Source organism: Passer montanus, unplaced genomic scaffold, assembly GCF_014805655.1.
Source record: "Passer montanus isolate IOZ18808 unplaced genomic scaffold, ASM1480565v1 scaffold116, whole genome shotgun sequence".
Taxonomy (NCBI): domain Eukaryota; kingdom Metazoa; phylum Chordata; class Aves; order Passeriformes; family Passeridae; genus Passer; species Passer montanus.
In genome coordinates, this window is record NW_024358278.1 from 937,653 (window position 1) to 960,348 (window position 22,696).

Consider the following 22,696-nt stretch of genomic DNA (forward strand, 5'->3'; position numbering starts at 1 on the left):
ATGTCCTCTGTGCCATCCAAAGACTTTTCCAGCAGTGATAACCTCACGTCCCACAGGATGGGATTTATTTCCAGGGAAGCCACAGAAAAATTAGGAATAGGAGAAAAATGGATTCTCGTCTGACCACCACCTGCTGGCAAATAAGCCATGAGAAAGAAAATAGAATTGCTTTTTGCATGGCTTTTGTCAGAAGGAAGGTTCCGGGCTATTTCTCAGGGATGTGGGTCCTGGGAATACCAAGAGGCTGAGCATGGACAGCCCCAGTTTGGGGAGAGTGTAAATAAATGTGTTATTTTCCCTCTTTTTGACAAGCTGATCCTTAGAAAGGGGGAGGTAAAAAACCTCCAAACAAACCAGTTTCTGGAACAGTTTCTCTTGGCATCCATCAAATTTGGTTATAACAATTCCTGGGGTTGTTGCAGCACAGCATTGCTGATGCACAGAGATTTCTGCAGAAATTCCCACCTACCAAAAGCAAAATAGGCAGGAATTAAAAAAAAACAAACAAAGGAGGAAAGCAAACCCACATTCCATTGGGGCACCTTTGCTCCCAGTACAGACCAGTCAGATACAAACTTGTGATTTATTTTTATTGGGACAAGCTGGCTGCCAACAGTGGGAATTCCTCCCAATTCACAGCTATCAGTGCAGAGCTCATGGAAGCACCCTCTGGAGGCTGGAACAGCCCATGGATGGCACATTGTTCCTCACCTCAGGACATCTCTGCCAGCAGCTCCTCCAGCTCTGGTCGAGACTTCAGCCGGCTCTTGAAATCGGCTTCCGTGTGCTGTGCAGGGAGGGAAAACCACCACAGATCAGGGTCACACCCAGCCCTTCCCTGCTCCTGAAGGGAGAGCACTGGGAAGTGCAGCCATACCTGTTTCATCAGCAGGTGCACCCCCTCAGGCTGGTTACTCTGAATGATTTCCAGCAGGATGGGAGCAAACGTCGCGCTCAAGCCGCGGATCTGAAAGCAGAAATGGCAGAGCTGCAGGAGAACAATCCCAGGAGACTCTGGGTTGGAAAAGGACCTTAAAGATCACCCAGTGCCACCCCTGCCACGGGCAGGGATCCCTTCCACTGTCCCAGGTTGTTCCAGCCGGGCCTTGGGCACTCCCAGGGATCCAGGGGCAGCCACAGCTTCTCCAGGCCTCCCCACGCTCACGGGGAACAATTCCTTCCCAATATCCCATCACTCCCTGTGAGTTTCTCCCCTCACCCAACCCCAAACATGTCTTTTTTACCCCCCCCCATCAATTATTCAGCAGGAAAAACTAGATAATAAATCTTCTGCCTGAAGCACAGAGCCAGGAAATCCTCCTGAGTTTCTGGTTTAGGAGCAACACTCAGCAGAAAACGTAACCAGACTTTTTGCTTCCATTTCTGCCCAAACGTTGCCTTTCATCAGTTGAATGCTTGAGGGGTTTGTGGAGCCTGTGATGGGATCCCAGCTCCTACCTGCACAACCCTCTGGTGGGTGGTGAGGACTGCATCCAGCTGCATTTTGGATCCCCTCTCCTCCAGGAACAGCACCTCGTTGGTTTTGGTGGGCATGGCGTAGCTGCAGGAGGCAGAGGGCAGTGCTCAGCACAGGCAGGGTGCTGGCAGGCATCAATCACCCTCCCCAGCAGAGAACGGGCAAGGAGATTAACTTTTCATGGGGAATTAATTATGCAGAGGATGTATCCTGCACATCAGGGGCTGGCAGAGGCCGGGTGTCTTGCTGGAAGGAGATAAGGAGGAAGCTCTGCAGCACTGCTGCTGGCAAAAACCTGGATTAGCTCCAAACACCAGCCTGAGAACCTTTAACTTCTTCACTGCTCAAGAAAAGCAACAGTTCTGACTTATTTTGTCCTTTGGGACAGAGCTCAAGTCTGCTGCTGCAATGCACCACTCAAAATCCACTGTTTGCACCTCAGATTTAAGGGGAATGTGACTGGGAGTGGATCAGACTCTGCTCCACGCTCGGGACCTCAGCCTCCTCATCCCCATTCCCACATCCCATCTTTTCCCCTCAATTCCCACTCTGCAGGGCAAATCCTTCCTTCCTCTGCACACTGAGCCACCTCAGAGGGTACGAGTGAAAAGCACACACTTGAGAGAGTCCCTGCTGGTTTTGTTCCCTGCTGGCAGCTCCCTGGGAGCACCTCAGGCACCACGGGGCTGCCTGACATTCCTCAGGGATTACAGCCAGTGGAGTGGCTGCTGGAATACACCTGCTTTGGAGAGCTAGGCTGCTCCTGAAGCACGCTGTCCTCCTAAACTGAAGGAGCAGGAGGTTCACCCAGCACCTTCAGGGCTTTCCCGAGCTCATTCCAGTTCCAGGCATGTAGAACCGGGATCACAGGTCAGCAATTCCCAGGCTCTGCAGCCACAGGCTTAAAGCCTTTTCCTCAGAGGAAGGAGATGTAACAGCCATTTTTTCCTTGGAATCTGCTCAAGCCAGTGCCTGAAAAATGCTTCTAAATAGATCCCATGCTTCTAAATAAAGCATCCAAAACTGTACAGATAGACAGAAGGAGAACACAGAGGTTTGGACTGCCAGCCAAATGGGAATCCCTCAGGGAGACTGGAGCGTGGCCTGGTGTGCAGGGGGACAGAATTCCCGAGTTCCTCATACCTCTCATTGACCCGGATGCAGAGACGGTTGCAGAGCCTGTGGACATGCTGAGCAAAGTGCTCCACCAGGCACAGATCATAGGAAGTCATCTGGATGTTGATGTCCCCATACTCGTACTCAGTGCCAGCGCTGATCTCTTTCATCTGCACTCTTTCCTTCTTCCTCTTTGGAACCTGTTTTCCCAAAGAAAACACAACAAGATAAAATGGAGAGGATCTGGTCTGAACAGTGCTGGGATCAAAGGTTCAGCTCTTGCATGGCCTCACACAGAAAACGCAATCATGCTGGGATTAACTTCTTCCAGAGGAAGAAAGAAAGGAGGAAAACCAGTAGAAATAAACTCTGCTGCTCACAAAATTCAGGCATTAAACTGATTAATTATTAATTAACCTCAGGAGGGGGTTCCTCCCTCCCAAAGCTGGAATGTGCTGGACAAGAGGAAGCATTTCTGCATGCGTGGGCACTTCATGGAATAGTTTGGATTGGAAGGAACCTTAAATCTCACCCCATTCCAAGCCCCTGCCACGGGCAGGCACACCTTCCACTGTTCCATCCACGTGCTTCAGGATCACCTTGGGAAAGCAAGCACAGAGGGAAATCCTGCCTACCTCCTTTGGGAGCAGGTATTTAAACCTCCCGATGCCATGGGTGGGTCGGGACCTGTAGGATCTGTGGGGAGCCAGGAGAGCATCACCTGAAAATGACAGCAGAGCAAACGTGTTTCCAGCTGTGAACAAACATCTGCAGGGCCCCAAATTGTGGTCACCTGCTCAGCCAAAAAACAGGGAAAAAAAGAAGAAAATGCTGGGAAAATCCCATATGGAAGTGGAGAGCACCTGCTCTGGTTATTTAACCAGCCCAAAATTGGCTTAAAAAGCCCCAAAATAAAACACGCTTGATTCAATGTTTAATATTTGTTTGACAACAGACCTTACCTGCAGCACACAGAAGGTTTTCTCTGGCTGTTGCTGCTCTGTAAGAATAAAAATACTAATTAATAACTCTGATTTCCCTCACTTGCAGAAAAATATGTGGCCAATGTCCTTTTGCAAAGGCAAGGCCTGATCCCATCACCCACTTTTCCCCATCCCACAGCCCCTTCAGCTCCCAGCTCAAAGTCTTACCTCCACTATTAGAAGATTTGAAAAAAAAAAAAAAAAGAAAAAAAGAAAGAAAAAAAGGCAATTTTGGGTCATGTTTGCTTTCTCACCTGCTGAGGGCCAGCACCTGCCTGAGCAACACTCCCTTCTCCGAGCACAGCACCTGCAGGGGTAAAAACACAGCAGGGTGGCAGATCCACTGTGAATTTTCTCCAGGTTACTACACCCCTAGGATAGGACCCAGGGAAGGGCTGGAGCTGTGCCAAGGCGGCTTTAGGCTGGATTTTAGGGAAAGGTTCTTCCCCCAGGGGTGCTGGCACTGCCCAGGCTCCCCAGGGAATGGGCACAGCACCGCCCTGAGCGAGCTCCGGGGGATCAGCACCGATGTCCCAAATGTCCCGGTGCAAAGGGACGGGGATCTGACAGGGACCACGGAGACGAGGGGTGTGTGAGGATGGGCAGCAGGAGTGTGTGGGAGTCTCAGCCCCCGTCCAGGAGCACCCAGACAGATCCAGGGCACGACCTCAAGGTCTGGACCCCCTCAGGATCACCTCCACGCTTCCCTCCGAAACCACACCAGGGTGCGATCAGCGCCTCCAGCAGCAGGGCCGGAGCTGCCTCAGCACTCCCAGGGACCAAGGCTACTGCTCCGCTCCTGTTCCTCCCCTTCCCTGTCCCCGCGTCCTTCCCCGCTCCCACTCCCCTTCCCCGCGGCCATCCCGCTACCTTCGGCACCGCCGCCATCATCCGGCGCCACGGTCCGTCACACAAAGCGTTCCCCCTCAGTGCCTCGGTACGCCCCCATTCACGTCCCCCCGTCCCGCGGCTCGCTCCCCGCGTTCCGCCCACCGGCGCCTCCCGGGAATTATCAATCTCGGACAGCTCGCCGCTCCGCCCACCAAGAAATCCCGCAGGCAACAACTTTTGGGCAACCCGCGGTACTGGCGGGGCCCTGGCATCCCGAAGGAGGCAGCGGGGAGGGCGCGGGGGTGCGGGCAATAATGGCGGACACTTCCGTCCGGCCGGCCAACACGCGGTGGGCAGCGCCGCCATGCGGCAGCGACTGCACAGCGCACCCTGCCCTGCGCCTATCACCGCGCGTCCCGCCCGTTACGGCCCGCCCCCCGCCCGTCCTCGCACACTGATTGGTTCTCAGCCACGTCCATCACGGTCGGCGGCCATGTTGAGTGTGGCACGGCCACGTTGCAGTGCTGAGGGCGGTGCCCGGCCCTGCCCCAGCGTGGTGGAGCGGCCATCTTGAGTGTGGCGGCCCGGCGGCCATTTACTTAGGCCTTTAGTATCGCTTAAAAAAAATAAAATATTTATCATCACGAAATTCTTAAGCGTAGGGAGGCTGGGCTGGCGGGGACCTCCTCTCTGATTTCCCAAGTGGGAGGGGGGCAGGGGTCTGCCTGGGAAGAGATGAGGCTGTGCTCCTCTGCCTGCCGGCCCTGACAGTCTGGAGCTGGCTCAGCAAAACCCATCCCGTGTCCCTCTGCCTCTTCCACACAAAGCTTAATTTCCCACAGGCTCCTTTCCCTCCTCCTGGCTCCCTTCTCTCCAGCCTGGCTCCACTTTCCCCCTTCTTCCATGGTGGGTGCTCACTCTGGAGCCCACATCCCTGAGCCCCCTTCTGCGAGCTGGATTTTGAGTCAGGATTTTGAGTCAGGATTTTGAGTCAGGATTTCCCACCCTGCTGACTTCTGGCTGCTCCAACTGCTGTCAGAGCTCCTGATGGACTTTCCCCCTCCAGCTCATCCACGTGGCAAGTTCATGCCCTGCTCTGTGGCCCAGCCCTGCCCTGCATTTCCCAGTGCCCGGAGCTCCGGACACACACGGGACTCCCTCGGTGTCCATCCCCTCTGCAATGGTGAGGGGACAGAAGGAATGTGCAAGGACAAGCTTTGTCTCTCCACCTGCCCAGCACACGGAGAGAGCAGAGGGAATCCACGGCACCTTTGCTCTTTGCTCCACAGGGCAATGCCACGTGTTCCCAGCTCCAAGCTGTGTTTTCCTGGCGCTCCCGGGACATGACAGAACTGCCCACGTGGAAGTTTTCCTGCCCTTCGATCCCACCGGGCGTGCCAGCCTGGGAATGATGCTTGTTCAGGTGGCCGAGCACCCTCCCTGTTAGGACATGGTCCTTATTTCCAACTGGGATGTGCCTTTCTTTGCCTTTTGCATAATTTCACATCCCTGCTGCAGGAGCACAACTTCCAAACCTTTTTGTGACACAGGGAGAAGCTGAGGGGACTCGATGACTTCCTTTTTCTGCACCACACTTAAAAACTCCAGGAAGCTCCTTCTCCTTTTTAAGGCTTCCCATGCCTTGCCTCCACTTCTTTTCATACTTATCCAATGATGAAAACAATCAAGAAGTGTTCAAACAGACCTTAGAAGAAAACCCCTGTTTCACGTGTCTCCTCCTCTGCCTTCAGCTGTTGTTTTCCCTGGGACCCACGGGAAAGATCCTGGAATGAACCCTGACACAAAAACAAGGACAATACCTGCATTTAATATTTGAGATTCTCCCTGCAGGAGAGCAGCCACACAACCAGTGTGGAAGCACTCCCAGATGCCAGGTGCGGAGCTGGATGGAGATTCTGCTCCTATCTATTAAAACTTGTTTAAATTTAATCACCTGATCAAAGACACATTTTCCTCTTTTAGTTCTCTGGGTGAAAAAAAAACAAAACAAAACAAAAAAACCAGCTCTTGGTGAAGGAGTTAATCACACTGAAGGAGTATAAATGAAACCATCAAAAACAGAAAGGCTTTCAAAACTAAACACGTAGCAGATGTATTTCCCTGGCTATCAGAGCAGAGATGCTCTGGAACAATCTCCCAGCCAAGCTTTAAACAGGAGGGGCCAGGATGCACATGGAAACCTCCTCAAACACCAAACTTTGAGGGCAGAGTGGGGGAAAATGGGCAGAAAATAGTGAAAAGCAAAGCTGGCCCCTCCAGGAGGGCCCTGAGCCACTGTCGAAGAATGACAGTGGGAACCACTGACCTTCCTGGGAAATATCACTTTAATGTGAGGGATCTGCTCCGCAGAAATGCTCCTCTGAAAGGAGCATCTGTGCCAGGTCGGGATTAAGCCTTTGCTTTTAGGGGCTTTGCTGGTTGCCCCCTCAGGCCGGGTACACCTCAGCCCTCACCGGGATGCTGTGAGGGCGGGCAGGCCGCGGCACAGGGCGCCCACAGCAGCTCCGCCCGCCCCCGCACGCCCGACAGCGCCCAGGCCGGGCTGCACAGCGGGGCTCGGAGCAGCCCCGTGCCGGCGGAAGGCGTCCCTGCCCCCGGCAGGGGTGGAACTGGCTGATTCTCCCCGTCCCTCCCAAGCCGGGCCATTCCCGGCCCGTGGCACAGGGAAGCGCCCACTGCGCGTGCGCGGGGCGGGCGCAGCGCCGGCTCCGGGAGCGCGGGGGGGGCGAAGCGGCGGCACCGGCACCGACACCGGCACCGACACCTCACCGGGGCTCGCAGCCTTCGCCGGGGAGGAGGAGGAGGACGAGCGGAAGAAGCAGGCGGAGGCGGAGAGCAGCGGGTGGCGGTCGCGGGTGCCGCCGCGGGGAGCGGAGCGAGCGCGGGGCGGCGGCGGCGGCTCCTCCATCATGTCGTCGGGCGGGGACTTCGGGAACCCGCTGCGGAAATTCAAGCTGGTGTTCCTGGGCGAGCAGAGCGGTGAGTCACCGCCCGCCTCGGGCCGGGACCCCCAGCCCCACACCCGCCTGCCCCTCGTGGGGGCACGAAGGGACCCCCTGCTCATCCTGCCCGGCGTCCTCATGAGCGTCCGTGACACCCGGCCACCCTCGTGGGGACTGGTGGGATCCCCTTCCTCACCCTTGTGGGGTCTGGTGGGATCCCCTTCCTCACCCTGCCCGACACCCAGCCACCCTCTTGGGGTCTGGTGGGATCCCCCCTCCTCATCCTCATGAGGTCTGATGGGATCCCTCCCTCATCCTCCCACACCCTCATGGGGTCTGGTGGGATCGCCTTCCTCACTCTGCCCGACACCCATCCGCCCTCATGGGGTCTGGTGGGATCCCCTTCCTCACCCTTGAGGGGTCTGATGGGATCCCTCTCCTCACCCTCATGGGTTCTGATGGAATCGCCCCCCTCATCCTCCCCAGCACCCACACCCTCATGGGGTCTGGTGGGATCCCCTCTCCTCACCCTCCCCAACACCCACCCACCCTCATGGGGTCTGGTGGGATCCCCCTCCTCATTCTCCCCGACACCCACCCACTCACCCTCATGAGGTCTGATGGGATGCCCTCCTCATCCTACCCAACACCCACACCCTCTTGGGGTCTGATGGGATCCCCTTCCTCACCCTCATGGGGTCTGATGGGATCCCCCCCTCACCATCCCCAGCACCCACACCCTTGTGGGGTCTGATGGACCCCCCTCCTCAGGACACCCAGCCTCTGCCGTGAGGGTCCCTGACCCCCACCCACCCTCGTGGGGCTCCGCGGGGCTCAGCTCTGGTTTAACCCCCCCCAGCCCATCTGCAGAAGCAGTTGCTGATTCATTGGGTCCCAGCTCCTCTGGTTTTTGGGGGGCAGGAGTCTCGATCCGCAGCGTTTGCTGTGTAAATAGAGCGTTTTTCTGTAATGGAGTTGTGTCTTGGCAGAGCGACGCTCTGAATATTTAATTCAGTCAGCGAGGTTTTCTTCCCTGTCTTTGGAATGAAAAAAAAAACAACAAAAACCACCAACCAACCTAAACAATATCTCCTCCTTCCTTAGCGGAAGGCCTCTATCTCCAATACTGCATTCCAAATTTTTCCCTTGGAAGAGTTTTCTAAAAAAAAAAAAGCAAAAAAAAAGCTCCTTCATGAGATGCTTTGTGTAATCCTGGGTAGATTCTGAGTGATCTATGACATAATGAATAGGTGCAAAATATTTTCTGTCTCAGGGCGGGGTATTTGCTCCCTCAGCCACCTTTGGTCTGTGTGGTATGAGATGATGAAATGCTAGCTGGTTTTATTTTTGGCCAAATTATTTGTATTTTGGTGTTTCCTCACTTGGATGCGGATTAGCTTGGTGATAAGGCTGCTGTTGAAATTGTTTACCTGTATGTTGGCAATTTCCTTTAGTCTGTTCCTTGAATCATTCTCTTTTTATTTTGTGTTTTTGGGGCTGAAACAGCTCTTCTCATATCAGGGATTTGGGGAGCATGAGTGCAACTTGATTATTTATTATTTTTTGGGTAAGTCACCTGATCTGCTTGGTAAGGTGCTATTTGGCCAGCCATTTTATGAGGATTTTGGATGAGAGTCATGTGTAGAAAATGCTGGGTTTTTTTCGGTTTTTTTGTTTGCTTGGTTTTTTCCCAGGTATTTGATAACAGGAATCTGAAATATTAGCAATGCATTTGCAAAATCCTTGGCTTGTTTACCTGTATTTCTGAGCTTCAGTATCGTGAATCTTTTCAAACACATCCTTGGAAGGTTGTGGCACCTGGTGCAGATCTTAAATCTCAGCAGCTCTTGGTTCACACGTGGATTTCTTGTCTCCTCTAGCAGACATAACGTCACATATCTGCTTCCTCTAGGAATTTTTTTCCCCCCTCTCAGCTAATCATCTGTTTTTATACTGGGAGGTTTTAAATAATTCCCAGTCACCGCATCAAACCTGGGGAGGAGAGAAGGGATTCTGTGGGTACAGCACAGCGAAATCCTCCTGCCTGAGTGTTCCCAGCCCTGCAGTGCTGCCTGGGCTGGGGCTTGGGGACGGGTGGGAGCTGCCTGGGATCAGGGCTGGGCTGCAGGGTGGGCTCCAGCCCTGCCTTTGTCTGGGGTGGATGCCTCGGTGCCGGCTCCGTGTCCGCGCATCCCGCGGCTGCTGCAGCGTGGGCAGCACGGCTCCGTGGTGGTGAGCCTGCCTGCCATGGATGGAGACACGTCCCTTCCTGCATCGAGGCTCTTCACATGGCTCTGTCATGATGTCATTCCCTGGGATTTTTTTTTTTTTAATTTATTTTTTTAACTGCCCGAAGGATGCAGAGCTCTCGCTCCTGGAGGAATAAACGCCCTCGTGATGTTTGGAGAAAACTGCGGGAGAATCTGGTGTTGCAAAAAGGGGTGTGCTCACACCTTGTGGTCCTTTGTCTGGAAGGTTAAGGGAGCTGCAGAAATAAGTTTCTAGGATAGCAGCCTTCCTAACCCAGGAGATCTTTGTACAACTGTTGCGCTGGATTGCAGCATTTGCTTCCTGCTCAGATGAAAGGTTCTCTGCCCTGCTGGAAGGCCATAATTAAAGATATGCTCTGGCTGCTGGTGGGGAGGCTGAGTGCTCTGCCTTCATTTGCATCCAGGGACTTCAGGATGACAAATGAAATGGTACAAAGGGCTGTGATGGCCATCAGCTGCCTCAGCATCCAGGGCTGGCTGGTGGCAGACCTGTGCTGGCTGTACGCAGCCTCGCCAATAGATGTGTGTGTCCTATGGCTGAGGAAATCTGAGCTGCAGTTCCTTACTGGGCAGGCTTTGCAGCCCTCCCGTGGAAGATCTAGAAGCATCCCTGGGCGTTCTGTTTCCGTCTGAGAGTGGGCTTGCCCAGTGGATGCAGTGTGAGGTTTTCTCCTCTCTCCTCAGCCATGTTGTGGGAGTTCGGTGCCGTGTCCCTCAGCATTCACAGGGACTGCAGTGGCTCTGCCTCGTGCTGCTCAGCACTAGCTGCAGATGCTCTTTGCTGTGATTTTCCTGGCTCCTCAGCCCCCCAGATCTCCCTGTCTCTGGGGCTGTGTCCCCCACGCCCCTCCCAGGCCCAGCCCGGGGACTTGCTGTGGGTGCATCACGAGCCTGCAGCACCATCCGTGCCCAGCCAGGACAATCATCTCCTCCCTTTCCATCTCTGTTCTTATTAACTTCTACAGGGATACAGCACTGGCTGGCTAGGAGAAGGCAACTTCACCAGCACTCTCCTTAATTGAATTACTTTTCTCAATGATTGAAGATTATACAGAGTTTAGCAGTTTTAAATATGCTAATCTTTGCTAAAAAGGCAGGGAGAGCTCTGAGTGCTGAGGGATTAGATAGAGCTATTGTGTGTGGGGAAGTATGGTTCTTACTGCCTTTGATCTGGTTTTATCAGGTGATTTTCATCAGTCCTGCTACCTGAGGTTTAAGGAATTCTGATTTCTGAGTCACTCAGGGAGTGGACGCATCACCTACATGGGGGTAGCTTGCAGTATATATGACACATACTCAAATATTAACAACCTCTCTAGTTCTGCTTTGCATAGGAACACCTCTACTTCTTAATAAATGGATTTTTTTTTGATTGAGTGGGCAGAAGTGAATGCTGGGGCACTGCAACAGAAATATTTGTTCGTCACGTGAGTTTCTACTGCAGCTTTCATTGGCAAGCAGGTCTGAAGGGCACCAACGTGTACAGAAAGCAAAAGAACTCCCAGCTGTCTCTCTGTGCCAGCATTTCTGCATAAGATCTTGAAGGAAATTAGAACCAGTTGCGTTTTTGTTTTTTTTTTTTTAATCGGGAGCTGAGATTTTTAATATTGAAAACCCACTGATAAGTGCAGTGTAATAACTTCAGAGATACAACTGTTTGGAAAGCACTAATGAGCTGTTCTGTTGCATAACGATGTTGGTACAGGCACTGCTGAGCAGTGTGATGTGTCTCATTAGATAAGTGGGGAGCTGTAGGTGCTTTGTGTGTGACATGGGGCTGGTGTGGCACTGCTCACAGCGGGCACAGACTCATCCCTGTGCTGCCTGAAACTCCCTTCTTTCTAAGGGATTCACAGACTCCAGCCTTGTTGCACTGGTGGTTTAAAAGGTTATCCCCTCCCCTCTGGGTGATTTCCTAACCTTGTGGTTTTCCTGTGGCTGGGCCTTCAGACATTTGGGGTTCTCTCTGGACTGTATGAATTTTCCATGAGTTTCTAAACTCGGGCTTCGCATCTGGAAGCGGAATGTCAACAATGCATCCCAAAAAAGGGGGAGTCAGGAGCCACCAGGAGTGCTGCGTGGATGAACAAGGAACTCTGGGAAGTTCCAGAATGGAAGCCTGGCAGGGTGGAAGTGGGGGCAGGTTGCACAGAAATGGTCTGAGCAGCCAGAGACCAGGTTAGGAAACCCAAAGCCCTGATGGAATGAAACCTGGCCAGTCATCAGGGGCAGCAAGAAAAGCTTCTGTAGGGATAAAGTAGGACCAGGAAAAGTGTGAGGTCTCTCCAGAGGGAAACAGGAGACCTGGTTGCCCAGGATATGGAGAAGGCTGGGGCACTGAGTGACTTTCTTTGCCTCAGGGGTCAGTCATGGGATCAGCACTGCTGAACATCTTCATTGGTGACAGGTCCCTTCCCACCCAAACTGTTCTGGGATTCTTTCACAGTTCAGTGTGCTTGGTGTCTGATCCTTCAAGATCTTGAGCTCCACCATTTCTCTTCTTTCTCTTCTCCATCGCTGAAAAATCCCTTCCCACAGCAACGTGTGGAAGAAGCACAGAGAAAAAGACATCAGTGGTTTGTGGTGCCTTTTGATCCCTGTCTATTTGTGGAAGCCTCTGAAGGAGCTGTGTCTGTTCTTGAAAGGAGGAGTGGCTGTGCCTCTCTGAACTCCGCTGTGCTTTTCTCTCTCTGCATCTCAGAAATAATCTGTGAGTTGGGAGGAAAATGATCATCTTTTTCCTTGATGTGGCATAATGGATTTTCTGTCTGCAGCTCTTGGGGTGGTGGTGGTACCTGGCACGGGATCCAGGTTCTGCAAAGCAGGTGCCTGAAAGCTTTTGCTGGAGCTCTAAGTGGGACTAATGGAGAAACAAAGGCAGGGAAGCTCGTCTGAGCCCACCTTAGCAGATGATGTGGCATTTGGGAATTATCAGAGCCAACAGCCATTTTTCTCAGCGTCACTGATGGTTAAAAATCTATCTTCTGCAATGAGTCTGTGAGAGAAGAGCTGCCTTTTAGTTACCTGCTAATTTAGTCCAGATGTTTAAAGGCATTTTGTTGTGCTCATGCGTGTACAAGTACCTGTTGTGTACACTAATGATTATAAAACCCCAAGCAACCAAGCAAAACAAGCCAGCTAAACCCTTCACAGCTTTGAAACGTGCCTCAGAAAAACCCACACGCTGCTGCCTCAACATGAACACCACCAGATTCTTCAAGTCAACCTCCAAAATTTGCCTGTGAGGCCTGGAACCTGTAAGAACAGTAACCTTGTGATACGTGGATGTTTCTGAACACGTAATGCTGATCCATCTCTCCTACTATGGAGCAGGGAAAAGACTTCCCAGATCATCAGATCATTGGGTCCAAGCCTTGGCTGATCAAGGACTTGATGATCTTGGAGGTCTTTTCCCACCTAGATGCTTCAGTAAAAGCACTGCTTTGAAAATTAACAGACATCATCAAAATGGTGATGGGTTTGACACGTTAATATAAATTATTTATGGAAGTAGTTTAAATGAAAAACGTGTGTCTTGGCAAACAAACAGCAGCCAAAATGTGGACTTGCAGTGAAAGTCGAATTTTTCAGCTCTCTTTGCTTGATTTATTTACTGTGCTCACAAAAGTTGACAAGCTAAATGAATTAATTGTTTGCCCCTCAGCATAAACCATATTCTTCTGACTCTAATATTATGAAAGACCCAGGGACAGTGAACAATTCCATGAATTATTTTATGTCTCACATTTTCCTTTTATGCTCAAACCATGTTCTGGAATATTTGAGTGATATTAACTAGAAAAAATGAATGTTTTGTGTGTTTCAGTACTATTTAACTCTTATCCAAATGAAGCCTAGTGCATCACAAAAAAAAAAGATAATCTAGGAAGCAGATATTGTGTGGAACGGAATGTAAATAAATTTGGTGTGAGCTCTGAGTTGTCAAGCCCCTTGCTTGCTTCTGGCTGCCTCCTGTTGGGTCTGGCAAAAACTAAGGAGTTTTGGGAAGGATCTCCTTATTCAGCTGTCCAGCACACTAGTGCAATTAATTAATTTGACTCTTAGAGTCAGGGTGTAACTTGATTTTTTCCTTGGTTTGCATGTCCTTTCTGCTGGACCTGTAAACCAGGGTGGGCACGTGCTGATGTCACCATGGCAGCTGCTGCCATTTGAAGGAGCAGGGATTTTGGGGCTCACTTTGGAATTGTCCCTGCCTCTCTCCCGTGGCAGCTGCTGCCATTTGAGGGAGCAGGGATTTTGGGGCTCACTGGGAAGAGCCTCTGTGCCTTGAGCAGCTGCCAGTATCCCCTGGAGATGGCACCCAGCTATTCCGAGATTCGCAGGCTCGTGGTGTTCTCTCATCCAGACATGTGTAGGTGTTACCAACACACAGGATTAAGGCTTTGCCTCAACTCTAAAGCATATTTGCCCAGATTTGAAAGAGCTGGGAAGAAATACTGGAGCAATATTTTGTCTTCAGGCAGAGCCAGGAAGGGGCAGCTAAACCTGCTACTGAGGAAATGTCTTAACTTTGAGTTGGTCTCTTCTCTGTCTTGAATTGTGACCCTTTAAACCTCTCTACTATTAACATTTGCACCATATAGATGAGTGCCATTTATCCTGCTAAGTGACTTTGCTTTAATGGTTTGCTTCTTCAGGAGCAATCAGCAATTGCTGCAGAAAAAACCAACCCACTCCAGCATTTCTGTAATTAATGCAGGGGCCCAGTTTATTCCATTCCACTAAATGCTTCCTGCTGTGCTTCCTGTCCATGCCCCTGTCTAGGTCTGAGTTACAGCAAGTTAATTTTCATAACGTTCTTGATATGTGCAACACAAAGAGAAGGGGGATTAAGGCTGGAATAGATGTGTAGCTAAAAGGAGAGGGGCCCATGGAGGGTGCAGCATCCCTGGCAAAGCTCCAAGCAGTGGCTGATGCAGGATTGGCAAGATCCCTGTCAGAGTGGGCTTTAGGTAGCTGCTGCTGGAGCTGGGAAAAGAGAATTCCTGTTTACCGGTTGGGACTTCAGTCCTGCAGAGGCTCTGGAGCTGCACAGGAGTGGGCAGACAGCACTGGATTAATGTGAGTGCAGCAGTGTTTCTTTGCAGCTTCCTTTTTTTTTAAATTGAGGTGTTGCCTTTTCTGGGAATAGAAAATACTCATTCCTGGTACAGCATTGGCTGTGAGAACCCTTGGTGTCAGTGACTGGAGGAATTTTTTGAATGGCCTGATGGAAGGTAGAGCAATCTGAACTGGCTGAGTGATGGACTCATCCAGGGGATGTCTGAGTGGTGGAGGAGATGGAGAACATTCTCTTTTGAAGGAAGTTCTGACTCCTTTCTGACTTTCCTCACAGCAGTGGGCAGGTCTTCATGCTAGAAGTTTCCTGCCTTCTGTGTCTTGTCTCTAGTACCTCATTGTTTTTTTCCCCTTCCCCTTACTTGCTTCTGGAACAACTTTGGGGTATTTTGTCCCTGGCTCACTCAAAATGGCTGAAAAGTCACTTGTGTCCACATCAAACCCAGGATGGCTTTCCTCAGGCTGAGCTCTGACTGGGATAAAGCCAGAGGTGAATCCTTCAGCAGCAGCTGGACACAGCTGGAGGAGGGGCCGATGGCGGAAGACAGCTGGAGTATCATCACAAGGAAATCCCAATCTTTTTTGGTTTTTCCTTTTCTTTTTTTTTCCTGACCTTGGAATGCTTTACAAAGAGGTTTTCACAGAGTTGGTCTGTTCCAGTCTCTCACTGCTGGGCTTTCTCACCAGTTCTTGTAATTTCTTCTCAGCTTCTCCAGCTACCCCTTAATATTAAATATTTATGTATTCAAATTATAATTTTGTTCCTATTCTTTCTGTTCTTCCAGCTTCCCATTTTTCTGCCCTAGCTGAATTATCTTTGGTCTTTTTTCACTGGGCAGTGATCAGAGTGGCTTTTCTTCAACACTGTACAATCGTGACCATAATTCTCTCCCACTTCTTTATTTTTATTTCTAGTTGCTCCTAAACCACAATGTGACTTGGAGAAGGGGATGTTTGATTTTTTCTCCCTGACACTGCATAAACAGTAGGCAGATCAAACACTCGTGTCCCATAAAATTGACCTCTTTATTTGGATGCTGTCGTGCAACAGCAGACTTGAAAAAAGCTTTTCCCAATGAAAGAAGCTTTTCCAATCTTGGTGTGAAAATATTTCCCCCTCTCTGGTGAAATGCAGAGGGCTCATAGGTTGCCTCTGTTCCTAGGCTTGGTGGACTCTGTACTGTCACAGTGAGTAATCTACAGTTAAAAATAAATTCCTTGGCTTTAGGAATTTTACATTTTTGCTTAAATGCAAGAGAGCTTTAGCAAACTCAAAAGGAGCCTTGTGTGAATTACTACACATTGCCTCCAGTAAATAGCTTTAGGAATTTTACATTTTTGCTTAAAAAATGCAAGAGAGCTTTAGCAAACTCAAAAGGAGCCTTGTGTGAATTACTACACATTGCCTCCAGTAAATCCTGCCATCTAGAGAAAAATTCCCCTGGGGGATTGTATGGCTGGTATTTTAAATTTGGTTGTTTAGTCTGTGCAGGCCTTGCACAGCTGAGAGCGAGGCAGAGATTTGAGATCTGGTTTTGCCTGCCTGCTTCCAGATCCAAGGAAGAGCAAAGGCTTTTTTAGCTTTACCTTTTGGAAGCTGGAGGAGGGGAAGAAGTGTCCTACAGGGATGTTTTTAAGATGTCTCAGAACAGCTCTGTGCTTTTCCCTGGATTTGATGCTTCTCAGCTTCTTGCCTAAAGACCTGAGTCCAGAGCCAACCCTGTGGTGCACTTAGACCTGGTTTTAGGTAGGGCAGCCTGAGGACCCCAAAATATTTATGCAAGGAATTGCTCAAGTCAGAAAAACCTCTTAGAGAATAAATATTGCAATTAAATAAGAACTTAACTAGTATATAGTTAAGTATATAGTTATATATTCCTTCCTTTATATGAAGGAATTTTTCTTCTGGAAAATACCGCTGGAGGAGAGTACTTATTTCAAGATACTGTATCCCAGTTGGAGTGTAGGTAATTCCTGTCTGAAGAATCTGCTGCTCCAAACCCAGTTTCTCATATAAACACTTCCTTTTTTTTTTTTCTGTGATTGAATCCCACAATTCCTTCCAGAATATCCATTCATCCTGAAAAGATCGGAATAAACCACCAACAGACCTTGTTCCATTTACTACTTGGAACCAAATTTCTACGTTTTAAAGAATAGCTATTTTTATTTTTAAAATTCATGGAGATGAATGTCAGACCTTGGGTTTGCAGAGCCTTTAGGCTCCCTCTTCCCAAGGCGTTTGTGAAGCACAGCTGGGAAGGAACAAGCTTATTGTCAGCTGGCTGAAGCTCCATATGGAGAGGTCAGTGTCTCAGTTAGGAAGAAGTTAGAGGGAAAAGGGAGGATTTTGGAGGAAAAATTAGGAATTGATGTAATGGTTTAACATCCTTTGAGCTTGGAGTTCTTCAGCTGCAGTGCAGGCAGCAGGAGCATTGAGTGTCTGCTGGCCTCTATCCTGCCCCAGTTCCCAGGAGAGGAGCTGGGGCAGCTCAGGAGCAGGAGATGTGAAGGAGGAAAGGATAGTGTGGTGTCAGGATATCCTTCCCTTGAATCCTTAATGCCAGGGATTTGTGGGATTGTGCTGCCTGGACCCATGCAGGTGTGTGAGGAGCCCACAGCTCGCTCCTTCAGCTGTGCTGATCTCAGTTCCTGCACGCTCTGGGTTTCTGGTGCCCAAAACCAAATTGTGGTTGGGGTTTTTTTGGTGCAAACCTGGGGTTCTGTGCTGCCTTGCCCACAGCCTGGTGTCCTGTGCTGTGTTTCACTGCAGCTGTTTTCCCTCTGCCTGGCAGGGCACTTCCATCACGTGCACAGCCCCGTGTGTGCCGGCGCGGCTCCGGTTATTTCGGCACCAGTCCCCAGGTGTTCTCCACAGCCATCCCTGTCAGCTCGGATCAGCAGATGCCTGCAGGAGAGCTGTGCTTGGTGAAGCTACTCCAGGCACTTCTTTCCTCACAAGTTGCCTCTTCATAAGGCAGGCTGCATCAACCTTAAATCGGGATTATTTTGGGATCTTGTCCAAAGTCGCTTCTGAAGAAACACTCACCTGTGTGTCTGCCTGGAGATGGGTCTGAGGGAGCTCCTGTGGAAGCTGTTCTGCACCTCCTGTGTGGAAGGAGCACAGGACAGCTCCTAATCCTTCCCATGCTGCCCGGGAGATGGTAGGTTGTGGGAATAAGATGGAATCACTGAGAGAATGCTATATGGAGCTCTCGTCCCCTTCTTCCTTTTCTTCTTTCTCTCCTCCTCCTTCTTTTCTTTTCCATTTCTTCTTCCCCCAGCAGGAAAATTGTCACCACAGTGTGAGAGAGCAGAAATGTCTTTGTGGCAGTGCAGGAAGTCAGGAGAGGAGGGAGCAAGAGGAAGCATTTGCTTGTTTTGCTAGTGGGATAATGGTGCTTGGGGAAACATTAGGCAAAATTTAACTGAGTTAAAGGATGGAGGGAAGGGAAGGGGATGGTAATCCCTTGCATTTTAATAGGTCTCCTGAAACTTCTCTAATTCCTCGCTGGAAATGGCTGACTTAGCAGTGCTTGTTGTGCTTTCAAGGGCAAAACATCTTTGGGAAGGGAGCAGGAGCTTGTTCCAAGGGCTCCATTTGGCACGTGGTGCAGGGAAGGGGTGCCTGGATTCCCTCAGCTGGATGCTGGCATCTGCTGGTTTAGCTTGCATGGGGATAATGCTCAGTGCTCAAAGCAGGGAATGTTTCCCTGCAGAAATGCATCCTCAGGTGGCTGCTCCCTGCTGCCTCTCTCTCTCCTGCCTCAGGAATGTAATTCTGAGGAATCCAGGAGAGTGTTTCCATATTACATTAAGCATTAGCCTGTCATTTGCGATTTATTTAACAAAAGTTATTTTGGGGAAGCATCGTTCTGTTTGAGGATTTTTATGCAGATTTCTGTCTAAGCTGCCCATGAATATGGTTTGTTATGGGAACAAATACTGTGTTAAAGGTATTTAAACCAGAATTTCATAATTATGTTTTCAGTGTCTGCTTCTTCTTTCCAAAATGGTTTGGTAGCATTTAGTTTCTGACTTAAATTGAGGACTTAAGGTGGCTGTAAATTTGGAAATCCGTTGAAGACATCCCTCATGCTTCAGGTGATGGAAGAGCTCTTGGCTCCTTCCCCTTTTGCCCATGTGGAATTTGTGCTTTCCAGAGCCACTCCCCACCCTTCCAACATAATGTCTGTCCAGAGTGGCTTAATTACTTTTGCTACTTCTCCATATGTAGCATTTTATTCCTTTCAAGCCTTTTACAAGCAGATAATTAGGTATTTAAAAATAAAATATTGGGATGTAAAAACCAGATCTTATAAATGTTTAATTAGTGAAGGGCTCCTGGTGGGTTTTTGCTCAGTCCTGCACTGGTTTTTAATGGAAATTTGGAATGATGGAACCTGGTAGATGCTTCAAAAAGTGATTTCACCCCCATGGGCTTTAACTGCCATCATATATAAAGGGAATATTGAGCCACCCTTGCATGACAATAATAAAACTTCAGTATTGGGCTCTGAAACTTGATAGGTCAAATTTTTGTGTGAGGAGCGAATGGAATGGAATAGAATTTTTGGAGATGTCTCTAATTTCATTTGTCTCATTGTGCTCACAAAGCTGTCATAACCTGGGATGAAGTTGAGTTGTTGTGTAATTTCAACCCAAACACTGCAATCCAGAATCCATCCTTTGTCCAAAAATTGAGTTGCTGAGATGATGAAAGGAGGAAATAGTAAATGTCACCTGCCAGGATGTCACTAGCCAGGATCTGTCACTGTTCCTCCTTCCTTTCTCCAGTCATCTCCAACTCCTCTGCCTCACAGGTATGCTCTTAAATGTGTATTCTTCTCACAGAAATGGACTTAGAAATATCACCTCCTAAATGCTGGGGATGGGATCCAGTCCAGTTGTGGAATTCTCTTCCCAGGGTGAAACCCAGTGTTTAAAAGCAGAGTGAGGATTCCAAAAGAGGTGACTTTGCAAGAACTGCTGCTGGTCATCACCTTCAGAAAAAATCATTTCTGAGATGCAGGAGCAGCTTCCCAATAACATCTCCTGCATGGAATGTCTTCCTCTTTCCAGTTTGTGCTGCACGTGCCAGCTGAGTTGTTGATCAGGTCCTCCTGGAATTCCCACAGCTCCCAGCTCCTTCCTCCACTCACTGGGCCTTGCTCCTGAGAAATTTTGGATACAGACTGTGGTCACATGGACTTCTGGACTACTAAATCTTCCTTCTTCCTCAGCTCCACAGTCATCCTCTCCTGGTCAGAAGATTCCTGGCATGTGCTCTACCATATTTCCAAATATTGCTTCGTGTTACCACTGTTTATGGCTGAGGGTTCTGAGGCATTTTGTGAGCAGTAAAGATAAAATCCTTTGGAGAATATTTGAAGCCTCATTGGAAACTCTTTTAAAAACCTTTACTATGTAAGATAAGGAAAGCAAAATCCTCAGGCTGTGGTGAAAAAAAAATCCTTGTGAGTCTGTAAATGTTGAAGTTTTTTTTTTTTTTTCATTCCTGGCAAATAATGAGAGACTGCACAGAAGGCTTTGAAATGTAAAGGTGGCCTGTGAGTACCCTTTAGTTAATTAACCAAGTGATATCCATGAAAACATGAGTGTATCCCCCACACTTCCTGTTCTCTGCTTGGTGTCAAACTCATCCCCATGGAAGTAAAATGTGGATTTCCCTCACAGCCACTGTAGTGCAGATCTGAGCTGTCCACTCTGATCCCTGTGCTGTGGCACAGGATGGGACACAGGTGGATGCTCCTGGTGTCTTTTGGCCTTTCCATGCTTTTGTCACACTTGTCCTGCACTCTGAGGAGTCAGAACTGCTTGGGACCTTTCCTTTAGGTGCTTTGTCTCACCTCCTACTGCTTGGGCAAAATCTTGTGACCTGCACTCTGAGGAGTCAGAACTGCTTTCCTTTAGGTGCTTTGTCTCACCTCCTACTGCTTGGGCAAAATCTTGTGTCTCCCTGTTCTTTTGTTTTCCTTATCTGCACAGCTCCTCCAAATCTTGATCTTCTGGTTGCCTTATCTTGGGTTTGTTCTTCCTGATCTGAATGAAACCACATTTACCACACAGAGCAGCAGCTGGCACTGTGAGATTCCCTTCCTGCTCCTGCTGTTCCCTGTTGTTCCAGGTGTTCATGTTTCGTTTACCTCATTGCAGCACTTGGGTTTCAGCTCTTCACAGGATTCCAGGCTCTTCCTCCAAGCCAAAACTTCTACTTTCCTTGGCTATTGGAAGCTGAAAACAGTTTCTGTCTTCCACACCAGTTTAACTTAAATTAAATTAACTTAAATTAAAAAAAAAAGAACACTCAACATTCTGAAATGTTTGGGTTTCAGCTCTTCACAGGATTCCAAGGCTCTTCCTCCAAGGCAAAACTACTTTCCTTGGCTACTGGAAGTTGAAAACAGTTTCTGTCCTCCACACCAGTTTAACTTAAATTAAATTTAAAAAAAAAAGAACACTCAACATTCTGAAATGGGCAGGACTTTACTTCTGCAGACCTTAGTTACCCTCAGCCATGTTTAATCAGAATATTTGCCCCTTCTGTACAAAATGATGGGAGATTCAGCACCCTGAACATGAGAGGTGGCAGCTGCTCCTCCAGCAGAAAACTGGGAGTCTGGCTCCTCACATGGCCTTGTGTCACTTCCCAGGGGCTTGGTGTTATCCTGGGGGAGGACAACTGGGATTGCCTGGAGGTCTTCCACTTGTGACACTCCTTTTGGCTCTGTTGCTTTTTGAAACCTTTCAAACTGTGAAAATAGCACTGGTTATGTTACAGGCTTGGCTTGGAATTCCTCTGCAGAAAAGCAAACAAGAGGTTTCATCTCTGGTACATAAGGTGTAGATTTTAAAATGAATTTTTGTAACTCTGCTTAGGAGGTAGCATTTCCATGTTTTTTTTTTTTTTATTTTACTATACTGACAGAGTAATTGAATTATTACATTTAATAGATCTGTTCCTTCCTGTTCAGCAGTGAGGGGCTGACTCTTGTTTATTCTTTTCTACAATGGGATGGTAAAAAACCCCCCAGTTTTTACATGAAAACTTTTCAGTGTGCACCTTCATTGTTTTAAAGAACTCCAAGGTGTGATTTTGAGGCAGAACCAGGGGCTGTTTTTACTGTTTCATTTCTTTGTGGCTGTGACTGAACAAACAGAACAAGATTTGTTTGCATTGTGCTCTTTCATTTATTTCCCATTTTGGGAGGAAGAGTCAAGCTAATTACTGACAAAACCCACAAGAATTAATGAAGCTATTTATCACTGGGTATTTTTGTCCCTGTCACAAGGCTTGGTGCAGATCCCAAAGGAAATGTTGCCTGTGCATTAATAATCAGGGATATTGTTCTACTTTTATCAACTCTGCCAGTGCTGATTAGGATTTGCTTAGCTGGAAGGAGTTCTGAGTTTGTCATTAAACTTGTAATGAGCCTCCACACATTTTCATTGATCTGTGTGATCCTTTCTCATCCCAAAATGTAAAGGGGAGCTTTTCCCAGCTTTATGTGTCCAGGCTGTGCCCTCTACCTTGGGGCCAGTCATGATCAGCCTTAACTTGTGCCTTGGTTTATTTCTGAGAAATACAGATAGCAGCTAAGACATCTCCCTCAAGAAGAAAGTGTAGTGCTAAATAAAACAGAATTCTAAATTGCCTATACACAGCTAATGCTGATGTTGCCTTAGAAAAAAGATGGGCAATACAAAATACTCTCTTCTGCCTCTTCCTTTTCCCTTTAGCTGCTGCTGAGCTTTAAACACAAGTGACAATTCTTTGCTTCTCTTGCTGGTTTTAAAATGCCCGGGGACTGCATCAAACACATCCATATGGCACTGAATGCTTGGATCAGTGGCAGAGCAGGGTTTGTGCTGGTTGTCCTTCAGTGTGTAGCTGTCAGCTGTAAAACCCTCCTGGCTTTTTACACAGTGTGCCTGGGAATGGCTGTGTGAAAGGAA

At 48.9% G+C, this 22,696-nt stretch overlaps 2 protein-coding genes across 4 annotated transcripts in view; one reads left to right on the forward strand and one right to left on the reverse strand.

Annotated features, from left to right (window-relative positions):
* Positions 1 to 38: 38 nt before the first annotated feature.
* Positions 39 to 4,788, reverse strand: MRPL48 (mitochondrial ribosomal protein L48). Of its 2 annotated transcripts, XM_039697083.1 has the most exons (9): positions 4,447 to 4,788; positions 3,831 to 3,883; positions 3,556 to 3,593; positions 3,229 to 3,314; positions 2,621 to 2,793; positions 1,459 to 1,561; positions 878 to 967; positions 712 to 787; positions 39 to 465 (listed from the first exon to the last, which is right to left on the reverse strand). In XM_039697083.1, exons 1-8 carry the CDS (start codon positions 4,771 to 4,773, stop codon positions 713 to 715), a joined length of 945 nt encoding a protein of 314 aa, XP_039553017.1. In that variant the 5' UTR covers positions 4,774 to 4,788; the 3' UTR covers positions 39 to 465; position 712. The 2 variants fall into 2 exon arrangements, with proteins under 2 accessions (XP_039553017.1, XP_039553016.1); XM_039697082.1 differs by lacking the exon at positions 39 to 465 and having other exon boundaries at positions 568 to 787.
* Positions 4,789 to 7,103: 2,315 nt separating this feature from the next.
* RAB6A (RAB6A, member RAS oncogene family) overlaps positions 7,104 to 22,696 on the forward strand; it is a 41,413-nt gene continuing 25,820 nt past the window's right edge. Inside the window, exon 1 of one of the 2 annotated variants that reach the window (XM_039697085.1) lies at positions 7,104 to 7,407. In XM_039697085.1, coding sequence (XP_039553019.1) covers positions 7,338 to 7,407 — 70 coding nt within the window. In that variant the 5' untranslated portion in view covers positions 7,104 to 7,337. The remainder of the gene's footprint in view (positions 7,408 to 22,696) is intronic. The other variant, XM_039697084.1, reaches the window with a different exon arrangement.

Excerpts from the sequence above, each read along its gene's own strand:
- MRPL48 (XM_039697083.1), bottom strand. The coding sequence starts at position 4,773 with ATGGCGGCGCTGCCCACCGCGTGTTGGCCGGCCGGACGGAAGTGTCCG. Across the intron at positions 2,794-3,228 it reads AATACCTGCTCCCAAAGGAG|GTTCCAAAGAGGAAGAAGGA; the intron begins GTAGGCAGGATT and ends TTGGGAAAACAG. Across the intron at positions 968-1,458 it reads CCCACCAGAGGGTTGTGCAG|ATCCGCGGCTTGAGCGCGAC; the intron begins GTAGGAGCTGGG and ends TTCTGCTTTCAG.